Here is a 21437-nt window from a genome sequence, read left to right as displayed (position 1 = left end):
GATCACGCCGTTGTCTGAAATCCAATTACACTTAACTCGTTAATGAAATATGGTGTACAATTGCTAGCCACTTCGAAGACGGGTTAAATGAACTGATTTTCCAAACAATAGGTACTTGGGCGATGTTTTTGTTTGAGAAAATTTTGGAACAAGTATAGGATCCATTGCTTCCTTCGTGACACGTATAGATCAATGATATTTGAGCTTTATTGGAGTGTCGCATCCTTTATATATTGCTTCCATTTTAGCTTCCGAGGTCATTGGCTTCTGAACATTTCACGTGGTATGCGAGACCGCATTTTCTCCTGAAATTTGTTGCAGCTTTCCTGGACTGCAGAAGCTTTAGTATTTTATGGGTTGATTATCTTTGTTTTGGGTTCTTCTAAGTATTTTATCTATTTTGTTGGGTTTAGTGGGGGGTGTAGGGTAAGGTTAAGAGAGAAATACTTGGTCGTGTCTTTCTTTTCCGTAGCTTAAATATTTTAATCATTGTTTATATTTCATTATCTTCGTTTTGAGTTCTACTAAATATTTTAGTTATTTCTTTGGGTATAGTGGAGGGTGTAGGGTAATGTTAAAAGAGAAATGCTTGGTCTTATCCTTTTTTTTCGTTCGCGGAAAGGAAATTGACTTTTGAATACCTTCTCGCGAAGGTTTATTAATCAGCGGCGGCTGAAATTGAAATCTGAAGAGCGCGGATTAGGTCTCGGTCGCTGGCGAGGAAATTTTGGTGAAATAGATCGATGGATAAGAGGCCGAATTACATATTTTCGATGAGTTATTGCAAATTGTTCGAGACTCTAATGGTTTCACGTGAATCTTATGTAATTTCTTGAACGTTGGATTAATCGTTGTTACTATAAATGACAAATTAAGGTAGCTATGTTTGCATTCTGTAAGTTGACGAATTAAGTTTTTCAGTTCACTGCAATCTACTAATATTATCAATGTAAACTGTATCATTATGAATTATTGTTATCTTGATTACGGCCAAATTTTTGTTATGTTAATATTAGCGAGAAAATTTAATATTTTGTAGAGTTCTTGAGGTGCAATTTTAACTTCTGAGAGTATACACAGATTCATATAGATTCAAGAATATAAATTACTATCGATTGCCAAGAGACTCAAGTGCTCTTGTCAAAGGATCCCCGGTAGATTGACTTTTTAATGCTTTCCTGGTAAACTTTTCTCTCACGATGTGCAAACTGTGACTTCGAAAATATAGATTGAAAGATAAACATATCAGTCGATGATCCAATTTTCAAAAAGGAACTTTCGAGGTTGGATTATTTTTTTATCTTGAAGATTGAGAATGTTGTAAAACAAATTAATAGATTATACAAAAGAATAGAGTATGCAATATATTGAATTTCTGCTAACGCTTTTAGGTTCATTTAAAAATTAGAATTTCTTGCGCTATAGAATTGATGGAAGATTATTATATAATTTAAATAAAACATTCTTTAAAAATATTAATAAAAATATCTAGCTTTGTTAAACATTATATTTCCTATAGTCTCTTTTTTGTTTCAGGATCTGAATTATCGACACTCCAGAAAGTACTGCTGTACGCCACCGACATCTACCTAAATGGAACGGTCAACTTGTGAACTGCATAACCCCGGCAGCTATGATCAACGTATAAAAGATCGATATACAAATCGCAAAAGAAAAGAAAATATATGAGGTTAATATTAAGGGTAAACTTTGTTATGAGTTTTATGATAATAACAGAATAGTTTTATTAGTTAGGATCCTAGACTCTAATAAAATATGATAGGATAAGAATGAACCATTACAATTGGAATGAAACTTTAGCGAGACTTAAAATAATAGAAAGCCCGGAATGCGTTCGTGTTTATAACAAATAGTATTGGAAAAATGATTTCTCCCACAATTTTTATTATCGTGTGTAGTAGGAATCATTTATAATTTCATTCACTCGCTAGATTTCTCCTTTGTTATCTTACTTTTTGTATTTGAATATCAGCTCGTGATAATCCGTATTTACTAAATGAATAATCCTAATGGAAGGAATAGTTGGGAACAGTTTAATGTTACGAAAAGAAATGTTTATTATTCCATCTTGTATTATAATGTTTTCAATTACTTTTATCAGTGTTTACTTAATAGTTACGTATGTTATTACGTTCTTATTAGTTATATACTTATTAGCTACTTCTTCTTTAACAGTTTAAAAAATAAATCGTAGATTAACGAACGAACAATTTATCTACCATATAAAATTATATTCATTTATCTTACAACAGTTATAAAATTATTTAAACTCCTTGATCTGCTCAACTAAAGTACCATTCTTTAATTTCCTATATTTGTATTCTGGTTCCCCTCGTTTACTTGTCCAAGCTTTGGTATCCTTCTTAGATAATATCCTTTCGGCATCAACTGCAACTTCCTTACATCTCGACAATGTCGCAACCTCATCTATAGTTACTTCAACTTTCCTTCTTTTAGGAAGTACTTCGGGTTCTCTTTCAGCTGTTAAAAATTCTACAGAAGAACTAAGGAGCTTTATACCAGTACTGTTATCAGTGCTATCTGTAGTAGTTGCGATAGAACTATGATCTTTTTTATCTTTAACTATAATAGATCTAAAACAGTTGTTATATACTGTTGGTTAAAAAAGTCTTTGTATAACACAGAAGTATATTATATATATTATGTAGATCATTTTAAAGAAAATAGTAATAAGTAAATTATTTTTGTCTCGCTGTATTCAGAAATATTACCTTAACTCTTAATGCAAAGAAAAACATGATGCATCCATTTATTAGCAAACAAATGGGATACTGTTTTTTTTCCATTCATGAATATTATGTTTGTAAACACAACAAGGCAAAAATCATTTATGTATTAACGTTGCCATTAGACTAATACAATATTACATAATTGGTGTTCAAATTACTCACTTTTCGATTATCTCATCCAGCTTTTTTGCTACATACTTTTGAAACGTCGGAGTCACACCAAAGTTTTCAAATCTTTCCTCCTTGTTTAAGTCATGTCTCAACGATTTGGGTTTCGCCAAATCTTCTGAATGTTTAACAGAATCTAAACAAATAAAAGGAGAATTACTTACAGATTCTGCTACGCAGTTTCTTACGAAGTAAGAATCGTACTACGATTCTTCTACGTAGAAGTTTCGAAAACCAATACTATAAGGTTATGTTACTTACTCTGCGACCTTTCTCGCTGGGAAATTCTTGAAGCATTAGGATTTGTTGTAGGCGAAGAGACAGTTTTGTAGAATTCATGATTTGCCGCTTCTTTTAACACACTTTTCGTTACTTCGTCCTCCGAGCTCGTCGAGTCCACGACATCTTTCTTCCGGTTTAACATCGTTAGTCGAACGGCGCCAACAATCGATAATCGAGATTCAAATTTCAGATCGGTTGAAATCGAAACTGCTGCGTCCCGAACTGTTCGGCTAGCTTTATTAACATCTACTCTATTGTTTATTGTACCAGGTACGTGATATTAAAACATAATAACGAGTGCCAAGATCAACTTAAATCTAACTAACTCATTGCCGAAATTTGTTTATTAATTAATAGTTATAAATTTTGTACAGAATGTGAGTACTTAAAATGTGTGTAAAGATGTTCGTATATTGTACAATTGTTTATTAGCATTAATACCCTTTGATCGTAATTGAAAACAAAAGTCTTGTGTGTATGTAAAAAATTACATTAGAGGGATAGATGTGGAAATTCTGTCGTCCTCTAATTAAACTATATCGGAGTAAAGTAACTAATAGCCGTACCTCTTCTGTAATGATTTTCATTAAACGTAATAAACAATGCTCGGTAAATAAACAAATACTTGATTGTTTTCACTGAAAGCAATGATAAAGATGAACCAAGGATGAAACTGTGCCGAAATGAGAACTACGACGGAAGTGGGACACTTTTTCTGCGTTAAGGTTATGACCGGGCTATTCGATCCATCGATGAAGATTACTTAGTGAGGAAGAGTATAGCCAGCTGGATTCTGAACGGAGACTTTAACGCTTGAAAAGTCAACAGTGGGTAAGTGAAAATAAAATCAGTATTTGACGCAATGTAATGATAAGGAATGCGAAAATAATGGAAATATTATCTTGAGTGACAAATAGGGGTTCAAATAGAGATCCACACAGGTACACAGGCCATTGTAAGAGTATTAGTAATCGTGACGCTGCTATTACTATTGAGGGAAGTATAAAATCACCCACGTATTCTAAGATATTAAATAAATCATTGTAATTATGGCGTTGAACGAAAGGAATTTTTATTTTCACGTGGAAATAGTCAACGTATAGACTATAGTCAATACTTCTTAGCAATTCTTGTTAAATAACTTGTGATCTGTAATTAATTAGATTTTGCGAACTTATGGAACTTACTAATGTTAAATGAAGTTTACCAATAATATCCATTTTTATATATTTCGAAGCTAAAGATTTGGACCTTATTAGGAAGTTTCATATTTTCCGAAAATTTAAGGTATCAGGAATATTTCAACGCAAGCCAAACGTTGACATATTATTAGATATTATAGAAACGAAAGATTCTCAGCTAGCGATTTTCACGAAAACCAATAATCATATTGATTCGATTAATCACGGATATTATTCATAATGAGATTCTCCGAGAAAAGTAAATTAAATTTAGTTTCGATTCCAATTCCATGAAACTTAATTACTAGAATCGTGACATTAATTAACCAGTTCGAACGTTCCGAAATGAAACGATACCATTTAAGTTCAGCACCAGAAACCAGTGAAATGGACGAATGCAATTTTCGTTTCCCGTTTAGTGAAGCTGAACAAAGGGACAGAATAGTTTCAGTGAGAAATGCAAAAGAGAATGGTGGACGTTTTTAATCCCACACCCGGTTAGTAGAGGACGTTAAATGTAAATAGGGCTGAATTCTAGGTCGCGTCCAGGCGGACAGGTATTTATAAAGTCATTTTGATTGAATGCTATGGTCGCATTTCTATAAACAATGATGCGGTTTAAACACCGCGGCGGCACGTGTTATATGTACAAAGTATATGAACGCGTTGTTCCAGCAACTCGATGATCGCGCGATTCAGGGTGGGTAAGATAGTCTTGTGCGAGCATGGGTGACCACGTGACGATGAACAAAACGAAGAAGAAAATGTATATGGAATCATTTGGAAGTGTGTCTTAAACATAAACAATGATATATTTTAAAATATTATAATATTATTTCTCTCTCTGCTCGAGAAGGAAAAACACTTCGACTAAATTCTGTCAACGTGTTTAACGACAGGATTAACAAGAATTACAGGCGCAAAATTATTATTTCTTTAAATCTCTTTCTCTCGAATCGTTTCTGACCCTATTCGATGCTGGCTCGAAAGGAACAATCGTAGAGACGTGTGGTCTAGAAACTAAATGGACGGGCGAAGTCGAATATTGCCAACGATGTTTTATGTACACGATAATAATGATCGTTTTCTCATTTTTCTTTTCTTCTGTCTCTCTCGTCCCCTAATAATTAAATTCACTTAATCTAAATACATTTAATAATATATTCTCACTTTGCATCGTCATCTTTTACTTGCTTTTTTTTTATTTTAGTGCGCTTCTGAGAGGTTTCATGTACACTGCTTCTTGTATTTTAATCGTTAATTATTATTTGTTTTTCTTATACTTTTTTTTCCACTTTTGGTTGCTCGGCATCTTTTAATGTAATCGTTATAACCGCTTGTTGCTCGTGTTTTCCGTTGAACAATGCGTTAAATGTATAAAATATACATGGAGGAAACGTTCACGGGTACATTTTATACAGGTTCAACGGTTCTCGACATTTTTGTTTAAACGTAAGCTATATGTGTGTGTATATCGTTTCATTCCCTCTTCGCTACTAATGTACTTTTGATGTGTGCATTGGTTGTTTTATTTTTTTTTTGTTTTGGTTACTTCTGTTTGGCTCACTCGTCAATCCCTCGTATTTTCATTTGTTCTGCTTTTTTTTTGTATAATGACACATTGCATGTACTTATACTTATCGTATATTTATATATTCTTCTTTACCTTCCCCGACTCGTACCTCAATGTACAGTTTAATGTACCATTGTTTTTTTTCTGCTAAGGCATTTGTAATGGCAAGTATATTTTAAAAGTGCTGATGTCTAAACGCGCGTGAATACTTATTTCTGTTTTTTTCCATTTTTTGTACAGTTTATAAAAGTATATCGGCCATGTTTATTGTAACCTCTAATTAGCCAGCTACGTGTCAAATCACTTTAAAAAAATTATTCGCTCGTTAGAAAAAGAACTACTCTGCTGTTCTTTTTATTTTCATCTCATCTCTCACGTTAAGATTCGATTGCGCCTTCTAATCCATGGCCACTAATTTTTTTACTCTCTAGAACTTTTTTTTTTTTGTTGCATGCAAACGTTACTTATGCTCGTTATTCGGTTCTCTGTGTGTGCGTGTGTGTACGTGTCGCGTGTACGTATGTGTATCCTCGATCGCGTGTTGCAGTACGTTCGAATGTGTCTAATAAAGTACCGTTTCATGAAACAGATCGAACCGCAGCGCAGGCTAGAGTAACCGGAAACAAGAAGAAAAGTAGTTACACGTGTCCCCGAGCACGGATGCCAAGGAACGACGTCCAATCGATTTTCGACACCTTGCTCCTCCCCTTCCGTCATACATGCCCCGCCAAATGGCACTTCGGTGTCCCCACTCTACGCTTAGAAAGTCATGTCGCGTAGTAGAAAACAACTACGACCACCCGGTAGACCAGCCAGGTAGCATCGGCTGAAAGAGTGGGGAGCGAAAATAGCCCGATAAGGGTACACGTGACAGGACGAGGATGGGCATGGGGTTCGCAGTGTATTCTCGGCAGCAAAACAATGCGTGACACTCCCCCTAGACGCTATTTAGTGTATCGATATCGTTCTTGTTCTTCTTGTTTGCTTTTTCTTCGCTGTTTTTTGTTTTTGTTTCGTGGAGTGTTTACGTTACTTTACAGCCTACAGAATAATCACCTAAGACTATCGTCGTAATTGTACGTTATACCTCGGGTACAATCTGACTCCGCTAAAAGCTCGTACGAACGTATTTACGTTTATATCGAATTGTCGATTGCTTGTCGCGATTAGGTAGGCGAAACCGAAGGCTGCGGAACCGAAAGGAAACAAAGGCCGGCACTATCGGGGCTGGTCGTAAATAATTTCCGTCGCACGCAATCCATGGCCGATGATTGTTCGATAACAAAAACGCGTAGATAGATCGAAGGATTTTTTACTGATAGTAACAGCGACCGAGAATGTATCAGAAATTAATTAATTAATTAGCAAAGGATTAATTAGCTTTCGTAGAATAGTAGATTCTAGGCGCAGTTACTTGTGATACTTGCAGAGGTATAATCAATTAAAGTTACACACCTCTTGATATATTCTTGCGTGTATGCTTCGACATTCCAGTAACCTCGGCGACTAAGTTGTGCGAGTGCGTGACTTCCACCACCTGGCAAGTCGCAAGGTGGGAGGGGAATATATGCACGAAAAGAAAACAAACAGGCAGAATTGTAACTAAATAGCGGCCACAAAACGTCAGGTGTCCAATATTTACGTTAGCAGCAGCATGACGAAGTTATTAGCATTCGCGTTCAGAGATATGTAACTTTAACTTTGATTATTTGTTTGATGATATCAAGTATTACGCCTGTTGTTTTGTATATGTCATAAGAAGCCTATAGTCTTCCACGAAAGTGGAAGTCTAAGTCTAAGTTCGATAACTGAGGGTTTTCCCTTGTCAAGGCTGTTTTTCGGTACCATACACTTATGAGAATGAAACGGAAGTTATTTATGAGGCAACCTGATAGATTCGAGTTACGTGGTCTGTCTCAAATGCAGTACAATGTCTCGAAATAAGCATCTCGGTGTATAGGCGACACGTGACTAGGTCTCAGTTGTATTTAATCTATTGGCAGATAAGCTGTGTTACCAATTTTGCATTATACTATGCTTAAATAATTATATTGGCAGCTAGGATACGTTTGATTTGGTACAAATCGTATTTATTTATTGGCTTCAAAGTAAATGCTTAATTTTAGCAACGTTCTTCGTTGTTTAAATAAATCATTTCTTAATACCGTGTAAATTAAATTGGATTAAAATTTACTTGCAAGTAAGATAGATACATATTTTGTAATTGAATAATTTGATTATATTAGCATGTAAAATAGACTGACTAGATTTAAATTGAATTTAATGTATAATGAAATTATGTAGAGTAAAAAGAATGTTTTGCATTTTGACGGATTTGAATGATTATATTCGCACCTGGAGTACACCGGACTGGGTCGATTTAATTGTGGGTCTCAAAATAAATTCTTCCCAACATTCTTTATTGTTCAAGTAAATAGTTCTCTAATAATATGTAAATTAAATTGTATTAGAATTAATTTACTAGATAAGTACTGTTAACGTTATCATTAAATTTTTCCAATTTCTATTTGTTATTCAAATTAATTTCCGTATAATTACGTCAATATTTAATACTAATCAAATTCGTGTCAACAAAGTAGCATTTCTGTAATCAATTTTAGTGTCAAAGCGAATGTCTAATTTATCCAACAATAATCATCGTTTAAATAAATACCATTTGAACAGAATGTAAATCAGATTGAACAAAAGTTCGCATTCAATTACGACATAATCGTCGACCTAACCGAGAACTGTGATCGTTTGAAAGTGTAAATGAAAAAGACGTTTTCATCAGAAAATAAATTTTCATATACATTCTCACGTATACAAATCAATGAACAAATTCGTGTTTGATAAATGTCTAAACCTATCTAAATAATTCTGAACGAAACAGAATGCATAGGCCCGTTAACTGGAATTGGTGGAATTTCTGTGGACTCTATATTCAATTGTTAATCAAGATCAATTGTTCTACGAAAAGATTTCTATGCATTTGAGACAGATCACGTTTGTATCCACCAAGGGAACAAAGGGCAACTTTTCAGTCAACGTTGCTGTTCCGTTAAAACTTCCAATATGTTTCTCGGTGTTGCTTATTGTCAGAACACACAGAAACAATGTGTGTGCGAGTAACTACATAAACAACTTATAATTTGCATCGTCGCGTCAAACGACGATTCCGACGATTTACAGTTAGCTTTGTCAACAAGACAGCATTACACGTAACGAACTTTTTAACACTTCGACCGCCAAATGAAATTAAATTTAATTAAATTGAATTGAATTGAATTTAATTAAACTGAAGTAAATTAAATTCAACTAAATTAGATTTAATTCAATCGACTTAAAACTGACTTAACTTGAATCAAATTGAATTAAATCGATTTAACTTGGCTTAAAATAAGTTGAATTGAATCAGTTTGGATTAAAACGACTTAAATTGAATTAAATTGACTTAAAATTAATTAAATTGAATTTAAATTAAATTAAATCGAATTTAAATTCAAAGACTGTTAAGGATATCATCAGCCTTTATTTTGTTTAGGTAATGAATTAGCAGTCGACGTGTTAAGTACGCAGGTAGTGCTAACTTCTCGAAGCCGAAACTGACGGATGAAGGAAGTAGGTAGAATCTGAGAAGCTCGCCGATCTCGTCCCCGTTAAATAAACAACTGTGTCAAGTCTCTACGTCCAACTTTATTGAAACTTTTATTCAACTGGACTGTATTCCGTAGCACTTGCTATAAATGCACAAAGATCCGCAGTCTACTTATCAGTATACCTGTGTCAAATTCCAAGGCATAATTGAAACGTTTCACAGAAGGATTTGCTTCGGCGCAGACAGATTGTTTCTGTAATTTGACTCGAGGTTCTTCTTTGTCGAAAGCAGTAAACAACGACCAGCAACGAAAATACTCCTTTAGCGTTCCTTTGGTGGACACGATGCTCTCCATCATGTAGATATAGAGCTTCCGGGGAGAAAATTCATCACGTATTCGGTGTTCAGGCAGAGAACCGCGGGGGTTGAAACACGGTTTCCGCGTATAACAATTGCACCACTCTCGCTGAACGTCGATCACGGAGAACCGAAACGAATTTTATTAGTCGACTTTACGTCTCTTGTATTTATTTATAAGGTTGCATTCGAGCAGCAGGTTGATATTCAGGCGATTGTTGTCGAACGTAGCAGGCGGAACGTCACATCTCGGCGGAAATCGGTTCGAAAGTTTTCTTATCGAAGTACAAAAGCTCTCAACTTCCCCCGATTCCCTGCATCGACTCTCTCCACGACACGATTCGCTGTCTAGTTTTTTAATAGTTCAACACGTTATCTACCGATCTCATAATTTTCGAGAACAATTTACAGTTGATACTAAACTTACCGGCAAGTTTTCTAATTGCTTCAAAAATCGAAGATCGAGAATTTCTTAAATGATTGTTCGAGAGTTATAATTACATTATAATATTATTTAAATTAATATAATGAAAGAAGATTTTTAGAGTAATTAAGAATGATTATTAGAATAACTATTTGAAAAGAAAATTGTCAAGCTTCGACACAGTAGTGATAGATAAAGTATTAAGAATTTATTCATAAATTACTATATGACGATAAGTCACCCTCTCTGTCGGAAATAATTTTGTTTATTAATTGTGAAGGCTATCAACAGGTGTCCGATATTGTATAAAATATTCAGACTTTTTTAAATAAATTATTCGATTACAATGAAGACTTTAACAAGTCACTCTGGCAACGGAAATAATCTCGCCTGTTATTATCGCTTAGACTAAGACGGATTTCTCTCACTATACCGCAATAATCAACCCTCTTAATACCAAAAGAATCGTGTAAATAAATCAAATAAAATAAAATTAAATATATAAATAAATAACATAAAACTCGTCTGATATAGTTTAACAAAGTTTCGGAAAGAAATGGCAAGAGTTTTGTAAAATCTGATAATTACCAAATTCAAACAGAGAATTCGAGAGAAATAAGAAATGAAATGGCTGATCGGTAAAAATATTAAAAGAGACAATATTTTGTGAAGAGTAGCCAACAACGATATGTATCGTTCTCCAGTACTAAGAGGGCATTAAGAAGATTTGTGAGTCCAATTAGCAGTGCTATTCCGGTAGATAAAGTGTTAAATAATTAGCTGGACAGCGAGAAACGAAATCGCCGTGCGCTATCGAATCGACGAGGTGGTCTCAGTTCTCCGTGAGAATGAACAGAGAAGGTATCGCAGACCGGGATCGCTTTGACGACACACGTTCAACCCCCGTAAACGAAAATGGTAGTAGGATGCCGTGACGAGGCCGCTGGCAAGGTTCGCCACGGCGTTCTCTATCGATATAGTATATACTACGCCAGTGCATTTCACACAACGGTCATACAGTTCGAACGAAAGTACATGTTAATCGTAATGCTCGCAATACAATGCTCGGTTAGATTGTTTCTCTCGGATGATAACACGACTAATTTCTTCCCAGAGCGATAAGAGTACCTGATCGGCGACCCAGCTTCCGGAACATTAACTGCCGTCCGCTCTCGCGCGGGAAAAGAAGAACAATTGAGACTCGAGGAGGTCGAAACCGACCAGGTTTCGTTTCGCGCGGGGACGCGGGCCGCGCATCGCCGCGACGGATTCGTCGCGCCGCCGACCCCGTGAACTCAATAATTGAACGATAGTTATCATTGCTTCGCTTCGTTATTTTCCTTCGTTCGCCTTTCTCGGATTTTTTCGTTCGCTCTTTCCCGTCCGGTTCGTTTTAGTTGCCGTTTCCTTCTTTGTTCTCGCTCCCTTTTACAATTACGTTCCGCGCCTCGCGAAACAAGCGTCTATAATGAGTTTTATTTAATCCGCTAATATGCTCGCTGCTTCGGGCTGCACCGTTTACGAGGCTTTTTTTTACACATCGATCGACCGATTTGTTTCTTACCGCCCACCGTTTAAACATTGGTAACAAACTTAGCGAACGATGTCTAATAGAAAAACGTCAAGAGATTCGTACCAGCGCTTGCATAGCATACATACATAGATTCATACGATAAGCGCGATGTAACAAGGATGCACGCTTATGGTGTGAATTTTGTAGAAAACTCTTTCGTAGAAAATTGACGCTAGGGTAATGTTATTAATTCTCTCGCTCGCTCTTTCGCTCTCTCGTTCTCTCTCGCTCGCTCGCTCGCATTCTTTCTCTCTTGCTCGCGCTTTCTCTCTCTCTCTCTCTCTCTCTCTCTCTCTCTCGTTCTCTTTCGCTCGCTATCACTCTATCTCTTTCTCTCCCTCACTCTCGTTCTCTCGCTCGCTCTCTTATATCTTTTTTTTTTGTTTGTTTCTTTACAAGGCGTTTCTACGCATGTTTCTCGCACGACGAAGATGACGTCTACGCGGGTGTCACACTACTGGATCATCTTCAATCAGGGACAGTTAATGTTTAAATGATAACGTTGGCCGACCGCTTGCCTCGCAATCGTCTGTCAAACATAAACCCCGATTCACTGTTCATTTGTTCATTTATTCGCTCCGTGGGCATTCTCGTCGCGAAACGTTTGCGCGTACTTGGTAATTTTATTTCTTGTTCTTCCGTGTACATTGTTTAGGTAAAACACGCGGATATTAAATGTATAGACAAAGAATTCGATCGACTTTCATTCTCTTGAACGTTTTCGTACGTTGTTAAACAATTATGGCGTTTCTGGTTTTTGTTATACTGTAAGAAATTTTTTAATTGATGTACATACAGTTTTAATCAACCCCTTGCATGACTTATTATAGAGTGACGTGGCTCGGCGTTTATTTGTTGCTAATAAAACTGTGTCTGTCCTATGGCAGACAGGATATTTAAATTTATTATATGGCAATTTTTATCCCAATGTTTAACCATTTGCAATCGTAGCTATTTTAACTGGAAATAGAAGACAGCTTTTCTGACCTACACTATTTTATTTTATATGATATTGTATATTTATATACATATAGCAGTTTATGCATGTAAATCTTGTAAATCGAATCTTGTAAATCATATAGCACTCGTTTAACAGTCTCTTAAATATAAACAAACGTGATAATGTGATAGTTATTTTGTAACACGATAAAACAGTTTTTAACGGTACCACAGAGTCACCACTCAACTGCAAAGGGTTAAAAATGAAAGATAGACGAGTAAAATTTAATTATCAAGTTTAAGGAATGCGAGTAATGCATAACCAGTGGATTAGGCTTCAAATCTTATAAGGCAAGGGGTTAATCCGGTGTCCCTCTTTGCTTTGCAAACAATCAAACTGTGTGTTACATTGTTTCTGTAGAATGTTCAAGAATATCGTTCGAATAACATTTAACCCTGTTGCGGTTCTTCGTAAAACGACACACGTGGAATAACATTGAGAATGCAGGAACAGGTAGATCGACAATAATTTTCTAAACACTTTTCCAAAAATTTCAAATAATTTTTATGGAAACGAGGTTTTGGTTACATTGGCAAATTATTACATATTATATGCGAAAGAAATGGAAACGTGGACGGTTATTATTGAAAAGAGAGAAGAAAAAACAAAGATCACAGCAGGGTCAAACATAAAAACTTGTTAGTCGGGCCTTGATCGTGTATCATTGCTATTTTTATTTTTTTTTATCAATCTTCTGGTAATATAATTCTTTCAGTAAGAAGCGATTTTTGCACATCGTTTAGTTTGAATGGTACTTCGTGAGCAACTTTTTCAGTACATAAACGGTAACAGTTACTGTATGAAACTTTCCACTGCGTAGAAAATCGAGAAAATCACCTTTTTTAACGAGTTCGAAATTAATTTGACCGTCGCGAGTGCTATGTCGAACGAAATCTCGTCAGCCGCGTCGGGAACCAGGAAACGAAAGTATAAATTATATTGTTAAGAAATCACTAATTACCGATAACGCGATCCACCCGAACGAATCGACGAACGACGCTTCACGACATAACCATAAAATGTCCAATTTATAAACGACACCAGTCGCAACTGATGTTAACGTTTTTAACGCCAGGTATACGGAACACTTTGTTTCGACGCGTTCTCCAATTCTCAACGATCGAAAATATACATTTTTAGGTATAATCATTGATTATAAATTATAAAGTTATATAGTTATAAGTTGTAATTATAAGGTGTCAATTGTAATGCTGTATAATTTTAGTGTAATTTTAAATCATAGATTACGAAGTTGTATAGTCATAATTATATTACAAATTGTAGACTGTAAAGTTATGTAGTTATAATTATATTATAAATTATAGATTGTAAAGTTATATAGTTATAATCATATTGTGAACTATAGACTGTAAAGTTATATATTTATAATATAATTATGAATTATATATTATAATGTTATATAGTTATAATTATATTATAAATTATGAACTGCAAAGTTACACAGTTATAAAATAACTATAAATTATAAATTTCATATAAATTTTTTACAGTTATAATATAATTATAAATTATATATTACAAAATTATACAGTTATAATATAATTATAAGTTATAAATTACAAAGTCGTACAGTTATAATATAATCATAAATTACGTACTGAAATTTCTGTCATTGCACGTACACGATACGATCAAACTAGAATTCTGATCAATTAACAAGCAATATAAAAAGACAAAAAATTAACAGGCAATATATGCTTGTTGTTTCTATGGAATATAAAGTGGTTTTCATAGTGCTCCATAAACCCAGCGTTAAACGCGACGAACGTTTCGTTACCGGTTACATAATGATCGTATGTCACAGAAATAAAATGGACGACACTAACGAGTACAGTATAGTAATCGCAAGGCAAGTGGTTCAAGGCAGAAACAGCTCGAGAAACGGTCGCTAAATCATCTACCGGAGTGATCTGCATGAGACTAGAAGGCAATCGGCGTGTATCTGTCCGTGATCACCTCTTAATATCCACGATTTCGTTGTTCCAATCATGTGCGGCTCTTAAACGAACGCTGTTACCGCTAGGTAAATGAACGTCGAACCTCGTTCGTAATCACAGAGGGCACGTGTGTTATTTATGACGACGCTTAAGGTTCCACTCCGTCGCTGACGGCGATACCAGTCTTGTGTCACCCTGTAGAGATCATCGTGAAACGCTTTGTCAGAGTACTGGACTAACGAAGCTTAGCATTCTACTTGGCATTGGACAGTCGCGTTTTTTCGTTATCAATCGTTTTATTATTTTTTTTTTTTTTAATCGCGTTTGATCCTTGAAACCGGAAACGGAAATGAAGTTGTCTACACGGTACCACCCGCCTCTAAAGTTCGGCTCGTTAGTCTACGCACGACTTCAACGGGTCCCGGGAGAAGATTGTTCAGAAATTTTGTTAAGCCAATGGATGTCGGGAAGATCAGAGGGTTCAACGTGAATTGCGAGATTGGAGGGTAGGCTAAGGTCTCCTGTGAGCAAAGGAAGTCTCTCTAGCGATAGGTCATCGGGATATTCTGGTTTCCAGCTGTTTAGCGTGGCTGAAGGGGGCTCTCTAATTCTGTTGGACGATTGTTTAACGCTGGGTCATTGAAACTTTAATAAATATTTAATAATGACAGGAAGGGTGAGATGGTATCGAAGAATTTCAATGAATTCTGTTGTCTTTCGTTTGAGAAAAAATAAATAGGTATGGAAGTTTGAGATTTTTTAAGTTAGATGATTTGATAGATTGAAAGTTAGAAAAATGAACAATTTTGAGGATTTTATAATCTGGTAATGCAAGAAGTTGACGATTTGAAAGGTTGGAAAAGAATTCTTTATGGGGTCAGATTTAATAGATTTTCTTTTGGGTTTTATGAATTAAATTGTGAAATTAATTTTGCATAATGATAGCGAACAATTGGATCAGAGCAAACTTTATAATATATATCTTAGTAATTTGTCTGCAGAGAAGCTCGTTTTGTAAATAGAATATTCATTGAATTCAAATTGAGAATTTAATAACGATATTAGTAATATATACGAAAGGCAAAGCGAAATTTTATGATATTGAAAATGTTTGACTATATTAAAAATATTGAAATGTAAAAGAATGTCCTGAGTCCTGAAATTCTTCTTAAACTTCCACTATTTTACATTTCATTTTGCCGTTTTTAACATAAATGCTTTAAATTTGTAGCCTGGTTAGAAACTCAAGCAAAGAAGATTAATTTTATTTGTCCTACTTAATTTCACGTATTATGTATTATTGCTGAATAAAAATTAAGTCTGACCAGCATGACACTTATGTATACACGCAACCCTTTGCACTCGAGACTATTTTAATTCTAAAATTAAGACATTTGTTTCAACGTAGAATATTTCTATTTTGTGTAACGTTTTTGTTGATAAGTATGAAATTCAACGTGTATGCTTGTAGAATTATATGCTTATTAATAAGAATAATATAGATTATAATATATAATGTACAACTATACCCTTATTAATAAAAACAATCTACATCATAATATGTAACGTATAATCACAAACTCATTAATAAAAATAATCTACATTATAACATACTATATATAATTAACTTATTAATATAGATATATAACTCATTAATATACTCGTCAACCATTCAACAATTTATCAAATACAGACAAATTCACCAACGCGAAAACTCTTTTAAAACTAGCAATTACTAGCATCGTCACTCGAGTGCAAAGGATTAATGCGACCGCAAAGGGTTAAAATAACTCCCCATCCAAAGGAAACGATATTAAAGGCACCCCGAATGAAACACATCGAGCATGAGCCAGCGTTAAACGGTGCTCCAATCGCGAAAGATTCTCTCGAGCCCATCGCTAGTCCTATCTAAAAACAGAGCTGCTCGCTATATCCAGCAAGATCTCGTTGGGAACGTATCTTTAGCCGCTCGAAACGAAACGTCTGATATGTAAGATCTGAGATACACATTCATGGCGCTACAGTCTTTTGTGTTATACTTTTTACGTAGCTCTAGAGACAGTTCTGGCTTCTGTTTCTGCGTGTGTTCCAGCGTTTGCGATCGCGAACGACGATCTCGCAATTCATCAACGAGATCCACCACCGAAAAAACAACCGAGGAGTATTGTGTCTTTTTTGTTGTTCACGTGAACACGCGTGCACGCGAGCGCGTCCTCCTTATATTTCCTCGCCGTTTCACAATGAGAACAGCCGGTCGCTGGTATCTCCGTTTAATTCGCCGTTCCGAATCGATTCCGAGTTTGTGTACCATTTCCGATTTCCGGACCCCTCGACCGTGATCGTTCCGTTCCACCTATCACGCGAACCATATTCTCTCGGATTTAATACAAAAACTATTCGCCTTTGTATTGTTTTATCTTTTTTTGAACGGTTTTTCTTTCATTTCTTTTTTATTTCGTCGTTTCACTTAATTACGGTCTCACTCTTGTCGCTTAGCAAATAACGTGCACGGAGAGCGCGTGTCCCGAGCAATTGCACGATGGTATCTTTTATTTTTTTTACTTTTTGTTAAACTGTTTTGTTAAATATCGTTATTACTTCGTAGAATCTCTCTCTCTCTCTCTCTTTTTCTTTTTCTTTCCTGTCTTCCTCGGTTATGCGCTCGTTACTTTTGCTCGACGCTAAATGTCCTAATGTTGTGTACCGTTTCGCAGCTCGCCGCTTCTCCCCCCCCCCCCCCATCCCTCTTTATTCGTGCTCGTTTCGCCCGCCGCCTAAATGCTACGCTGTTCCGGAGTACGTACGCGTATGTAAGTGTTTCTCGTATGTACATGTTCGGTTTAGGTTAACATTTACGGTTAGCAGTTCGAGTGTGCCGCGCGCGCGCCGATCGTTCATCAACATTAGCAGACAGTGGTTAATATAGTCGTCTATTAGATAGCAGTGATAGCAAAGAGTCGCGGCTTCGTTCTCCATGTCTCTCCCTCACTACCCCGATGTCCGCTTTCGCGCTCGCGCGCTCCTCTGTGCGAGTAGCATGATCGTCGGCTTTCGCCAATTAGTAAGAATGATCTACGTGTTTGCTGTCCGTCTGTCCCTCGCACCATATTCTCTCTCTCTCACTCTCTCTCTCTCTCTCGCTTTCTGTCTTTTTCGCCGTTTCTTGCCGTTTCTTTTTTTTTTTTGTTAATTAATTACGCGTACACACCTTAGGCCCGAAACCGTCCTGGCAGATTAGTCCTAGACCGGTTTTACTCATCTCTCTGTGTATAGATTAAACTATAAAAACGTCGGTCATGCGGTCTACGAGTATTCTACCATTTTTTCTGGGATGCTTTGTTGACCGATATTACGCAGATCATCATTTTCGTCGCTATTACAATATCATCGTTTTATCGTATTCATTTATTATTATATTTATAATGCACGCGCATACACGTATACGCATACAATGCGTTATTGATATATGTATATACATATGTGTATACGTGTATACGTACGTATAATATAGTCAGGATGACGTGAGGAGATGTAAAATAATGACAGAAAACTATCTCTCTCTCTCTCTCTTTCTCTCTCTTTTTCTCTCTCTCTCTCTCTCTCTCTCTCTCTCTTTCTTACATGAAAAATAGGTACTTCTGTTTTTCTCGCATGTGTGTAGGTGTATGTTTACAATATGTATATGTATGAAACGCGTGGTACAATATGCCTATTTCTCCTTATGTACGGCTATTTTGTTCTCTTTATATACATATATACATACATGTATACAGACACACACACATATCAGACACGTTGTATTATATAGATACGTATACATATATATATACATATACGTATATATTTATATATATGTACATGTATTCGTAATCGCGGTGCACACGGACGCGTACACGGTCGTGTACAACGCTCTCTCTCTCTCTTTCTCTCTTTCTCTCTCAACTAGGAAACGAATGGCACGTTCCATCTCTTTTTGTTTTCCCCTCGCCCGCCATGCTTTCATGTATATCAATAATATACGTGTGTCTGCGGTGAAAAGTGTTCCGAGTGTCTATAATGTCAAAGTAACGAGCAATATTGCTATTTAGAAATTAGACTCTTACAGCGTTTCGTTAAAGAAGAGTATTATCGTTAACAGGCGTGACTCGTGTACCGTCGATCGTAACACTAGGAGGACGCGGCTCCTGGACAGCGACCAGTTCCTTTCTGTTTCCGGGACAATATGAGACGCGTTCCCCCCGTTGTCTCGTTCTCGATCCGAAGATTTTGAAGATCCCGTCACCAGCGAACCCGATATCCCCGGGTCGCTCGCCATCTCGTTATTCCTCTCGACACTTTCCTGCCGCGGATCTTTTCTTATCGACGAACTTCGACCACTCGATATATTGAGCACTTTAGTGAATGCGATTATGCAGTTAGGCGAGCGTTTATTTCTCTTTTCGCGTGCTAAGGGTGGCTTCGGTTAACGCTTAGACTAAGGCACCGGAAGCCGTTTGGACTCGCGGCTTTCGAATCATCTCTCAGGTTCTGGCGACAACGTGGTATTGCCTGCTGTTTAATTGGACACCGTGCAACGCGTAAACCTGACAGAGTAATTGGCAAGGGTTGAATCGAATCATTTCTCTATGTAATATTTTAAATATATATTTTTCAGGATTAACAGGAGCGATTCAGCTTTGAGTAACTTTGACTTTATTTTTGTGTTGAAGTATTGCGACATGTTTTCTTAAAATTTTCATAGATCGTTTAATATGTTACTATATTATTGTTAGAAAGAGAGAACAGGGTTCTAGAAATATAAAGAAATTTGTAATTTAAGAGCGTTAAAAGATTAAGGATTGCTCATTTGTTGTGCGAATATACTTGATGCTGTACAGACTATTCGAGTTGTTCAATGATTTTCGGATTGTTTATTACATAGTGCGCACGATGTTCCAATTAACAGGTAACCAAAAACGCCGTCTCTAGATTTCTATCGTTACCCGACTGAATTACATCGGGTTGAATTATTCAACTATCGTCGCACTCGGATAGACCACCGTTCATGAAATCAACAATTCTATTAATAATATATATATATATCTCAGCAGAAACGAGAGCGCCTATAAAAAGGGAATAGAAAAGACGTTGTCTACTTTATCCGCACCTCTTCGTTCAACCCTAATTTTGTAAAATGGTGGACACCTCGCCGTTCGAACATTAATTTCGAACGGAACCTCCTCGATCCATTCCATTTTGCTCTCGGTGTTTCCACATTGTCGAAACGATCAACAACACGGTGGCGCGATCCTCGGACACGTCGAGTCGAAAGCCACGGGAAACGATATTGCCCAGAAACAGAAAATTACGATTCCTCGAACCACCGCGGACGGGGTCTACAACAAATTCGACGATATTACCACCCTCCGTTTGCAATATAAATTTCCCAAACGGTATCGCCCCTCGCGGTAGCAATAATATCTCGCAATCGCGCCCATCGAATCGTAAAATCCGCGTAGAGCCAGCGGGGGGCCGGAGGGAGGGGGGGGGGGGTTGTCAACTAACCCCCCCCCCCCCCCCCCCCCGGGTCACCGTCCAGGAGCGGCCGGTCCATAAAATATATTCTCGGGTCCAGCCACAGCTACTATTAATACGTAGAAACATCGGAAGCTTTAACAGTCACGTTAAACTTTCGAACACGCAAAGAATATCGCCGCTAGGGCACGCGTCCAACAACTAGAAAAATAACACGTTTAACACGGTTTTTGGTCGAATTGACTTCGAACGTGATCGTCCGCCTCGAAAGTTGCCAACCGATTAGAAACTGATCAGAAGAAGCTCCGGGTAATGGTCGCGTGAGTCGTCGTTGCCGTTCTTGCTGTAGTAGTAGTAGTTGTTGTTGTTATATTACCGTTGTCACTGTCCGTAAGTATCTGGTGTCCGTCCGGGGTGAGTTGAACCGTCCCGCTCTCGCGTCTTACAATTAAAACGTTACAATAATATTCTCGCAACACAGTATCGACCACTATGCAATAGTACTTTTATATCTCGCGTGTCTCTGCGTAATATTTTTTTATGTCATTTCTCGCGTACGTCTTAGTGACTGCCCTAGTTATTTATTTTCCTCTTAATGCGGTAGTGGATGTAGTAATCATTGCAATGATAATCGTAACAATAATAATAATTTATTACATAATATTTATAGCTTTTTTGTCTCTTATAGTACATCGCGTCTGTCGCCTCAATAAAAAGGTACTTCCCCCGCGCGTTCCACTTAAATACGTACTTTTATTATTCTCTTTGTTATTATTCTGTTTTCTTTTGTTTGTTTGTTTGTTTATTTATTTGTTTGTTTGTTTGCTTGTTTTTTGTTCATTCATTGACGTTTTAGTCCTGGCAGCCCAAAGAACTCTCAACAAGTTAACACAGCCTTTGGGCCTTCGATTAGACTTTTGTTTCAACTTTTTTCTTTGTTTTGCTATAATATTAGTTCCCCGCCTTCTTGTAGAACGAACCATCATTCGCACCCTCGCGCGTGATCCACGTAACCCCCTTCCCCCCCCCCCCCCTCCC

At 36.7% G+C, this 21437-nt stretch overlaps 1 protein-coding gene across 1 annotated transcript; it reads right to left on the bottom strand.

Annotated features, from left to right (window-relative positions):
* Positions 1-2059: 2059 nt before the first annotated feature.
* LOC144470064 (uncharacterized) lies at positions 2060-21436 on the bottom strand. Its single transcript, XM_078180872.1, has 3 exons — positions 3201-21436; positions 2934-3075; positions 2060-2615 (listed from the first exon to the last, which is right to left on the bottom strand). The coding sequence occupies exons 1-3, from the start codon at positions 3361-3363 to the stop codon at positions 2282-2284; spliced, it is 639 nt and encodes a 212-aa protein (XP_078036998.1). The 5' UTR covers positions 3364-21436; the 3' UTR covers positions 2060-2281.
* Between the last annotated feature and the right edge of the window lies 1 nt (position 21437).

Source organism: Augochlora pura, chromosome 5, assembly GCF_028453695.1.
Source record: "Augochlora pura isolate Apur16 chromosome 5, APUR_v2.2.1, whole genome shotgun sequence".
In the NCBI taxonomy this organism is placed as follows: Eukaryota; Metazoa; Arthropoda; class Insecta; order Hymenoptera; family Halictidae; genus Augochlora; species Augochlora pura.
This window is presented reverse-complemented; position numbering and strand designations above follow the sequence as displayed.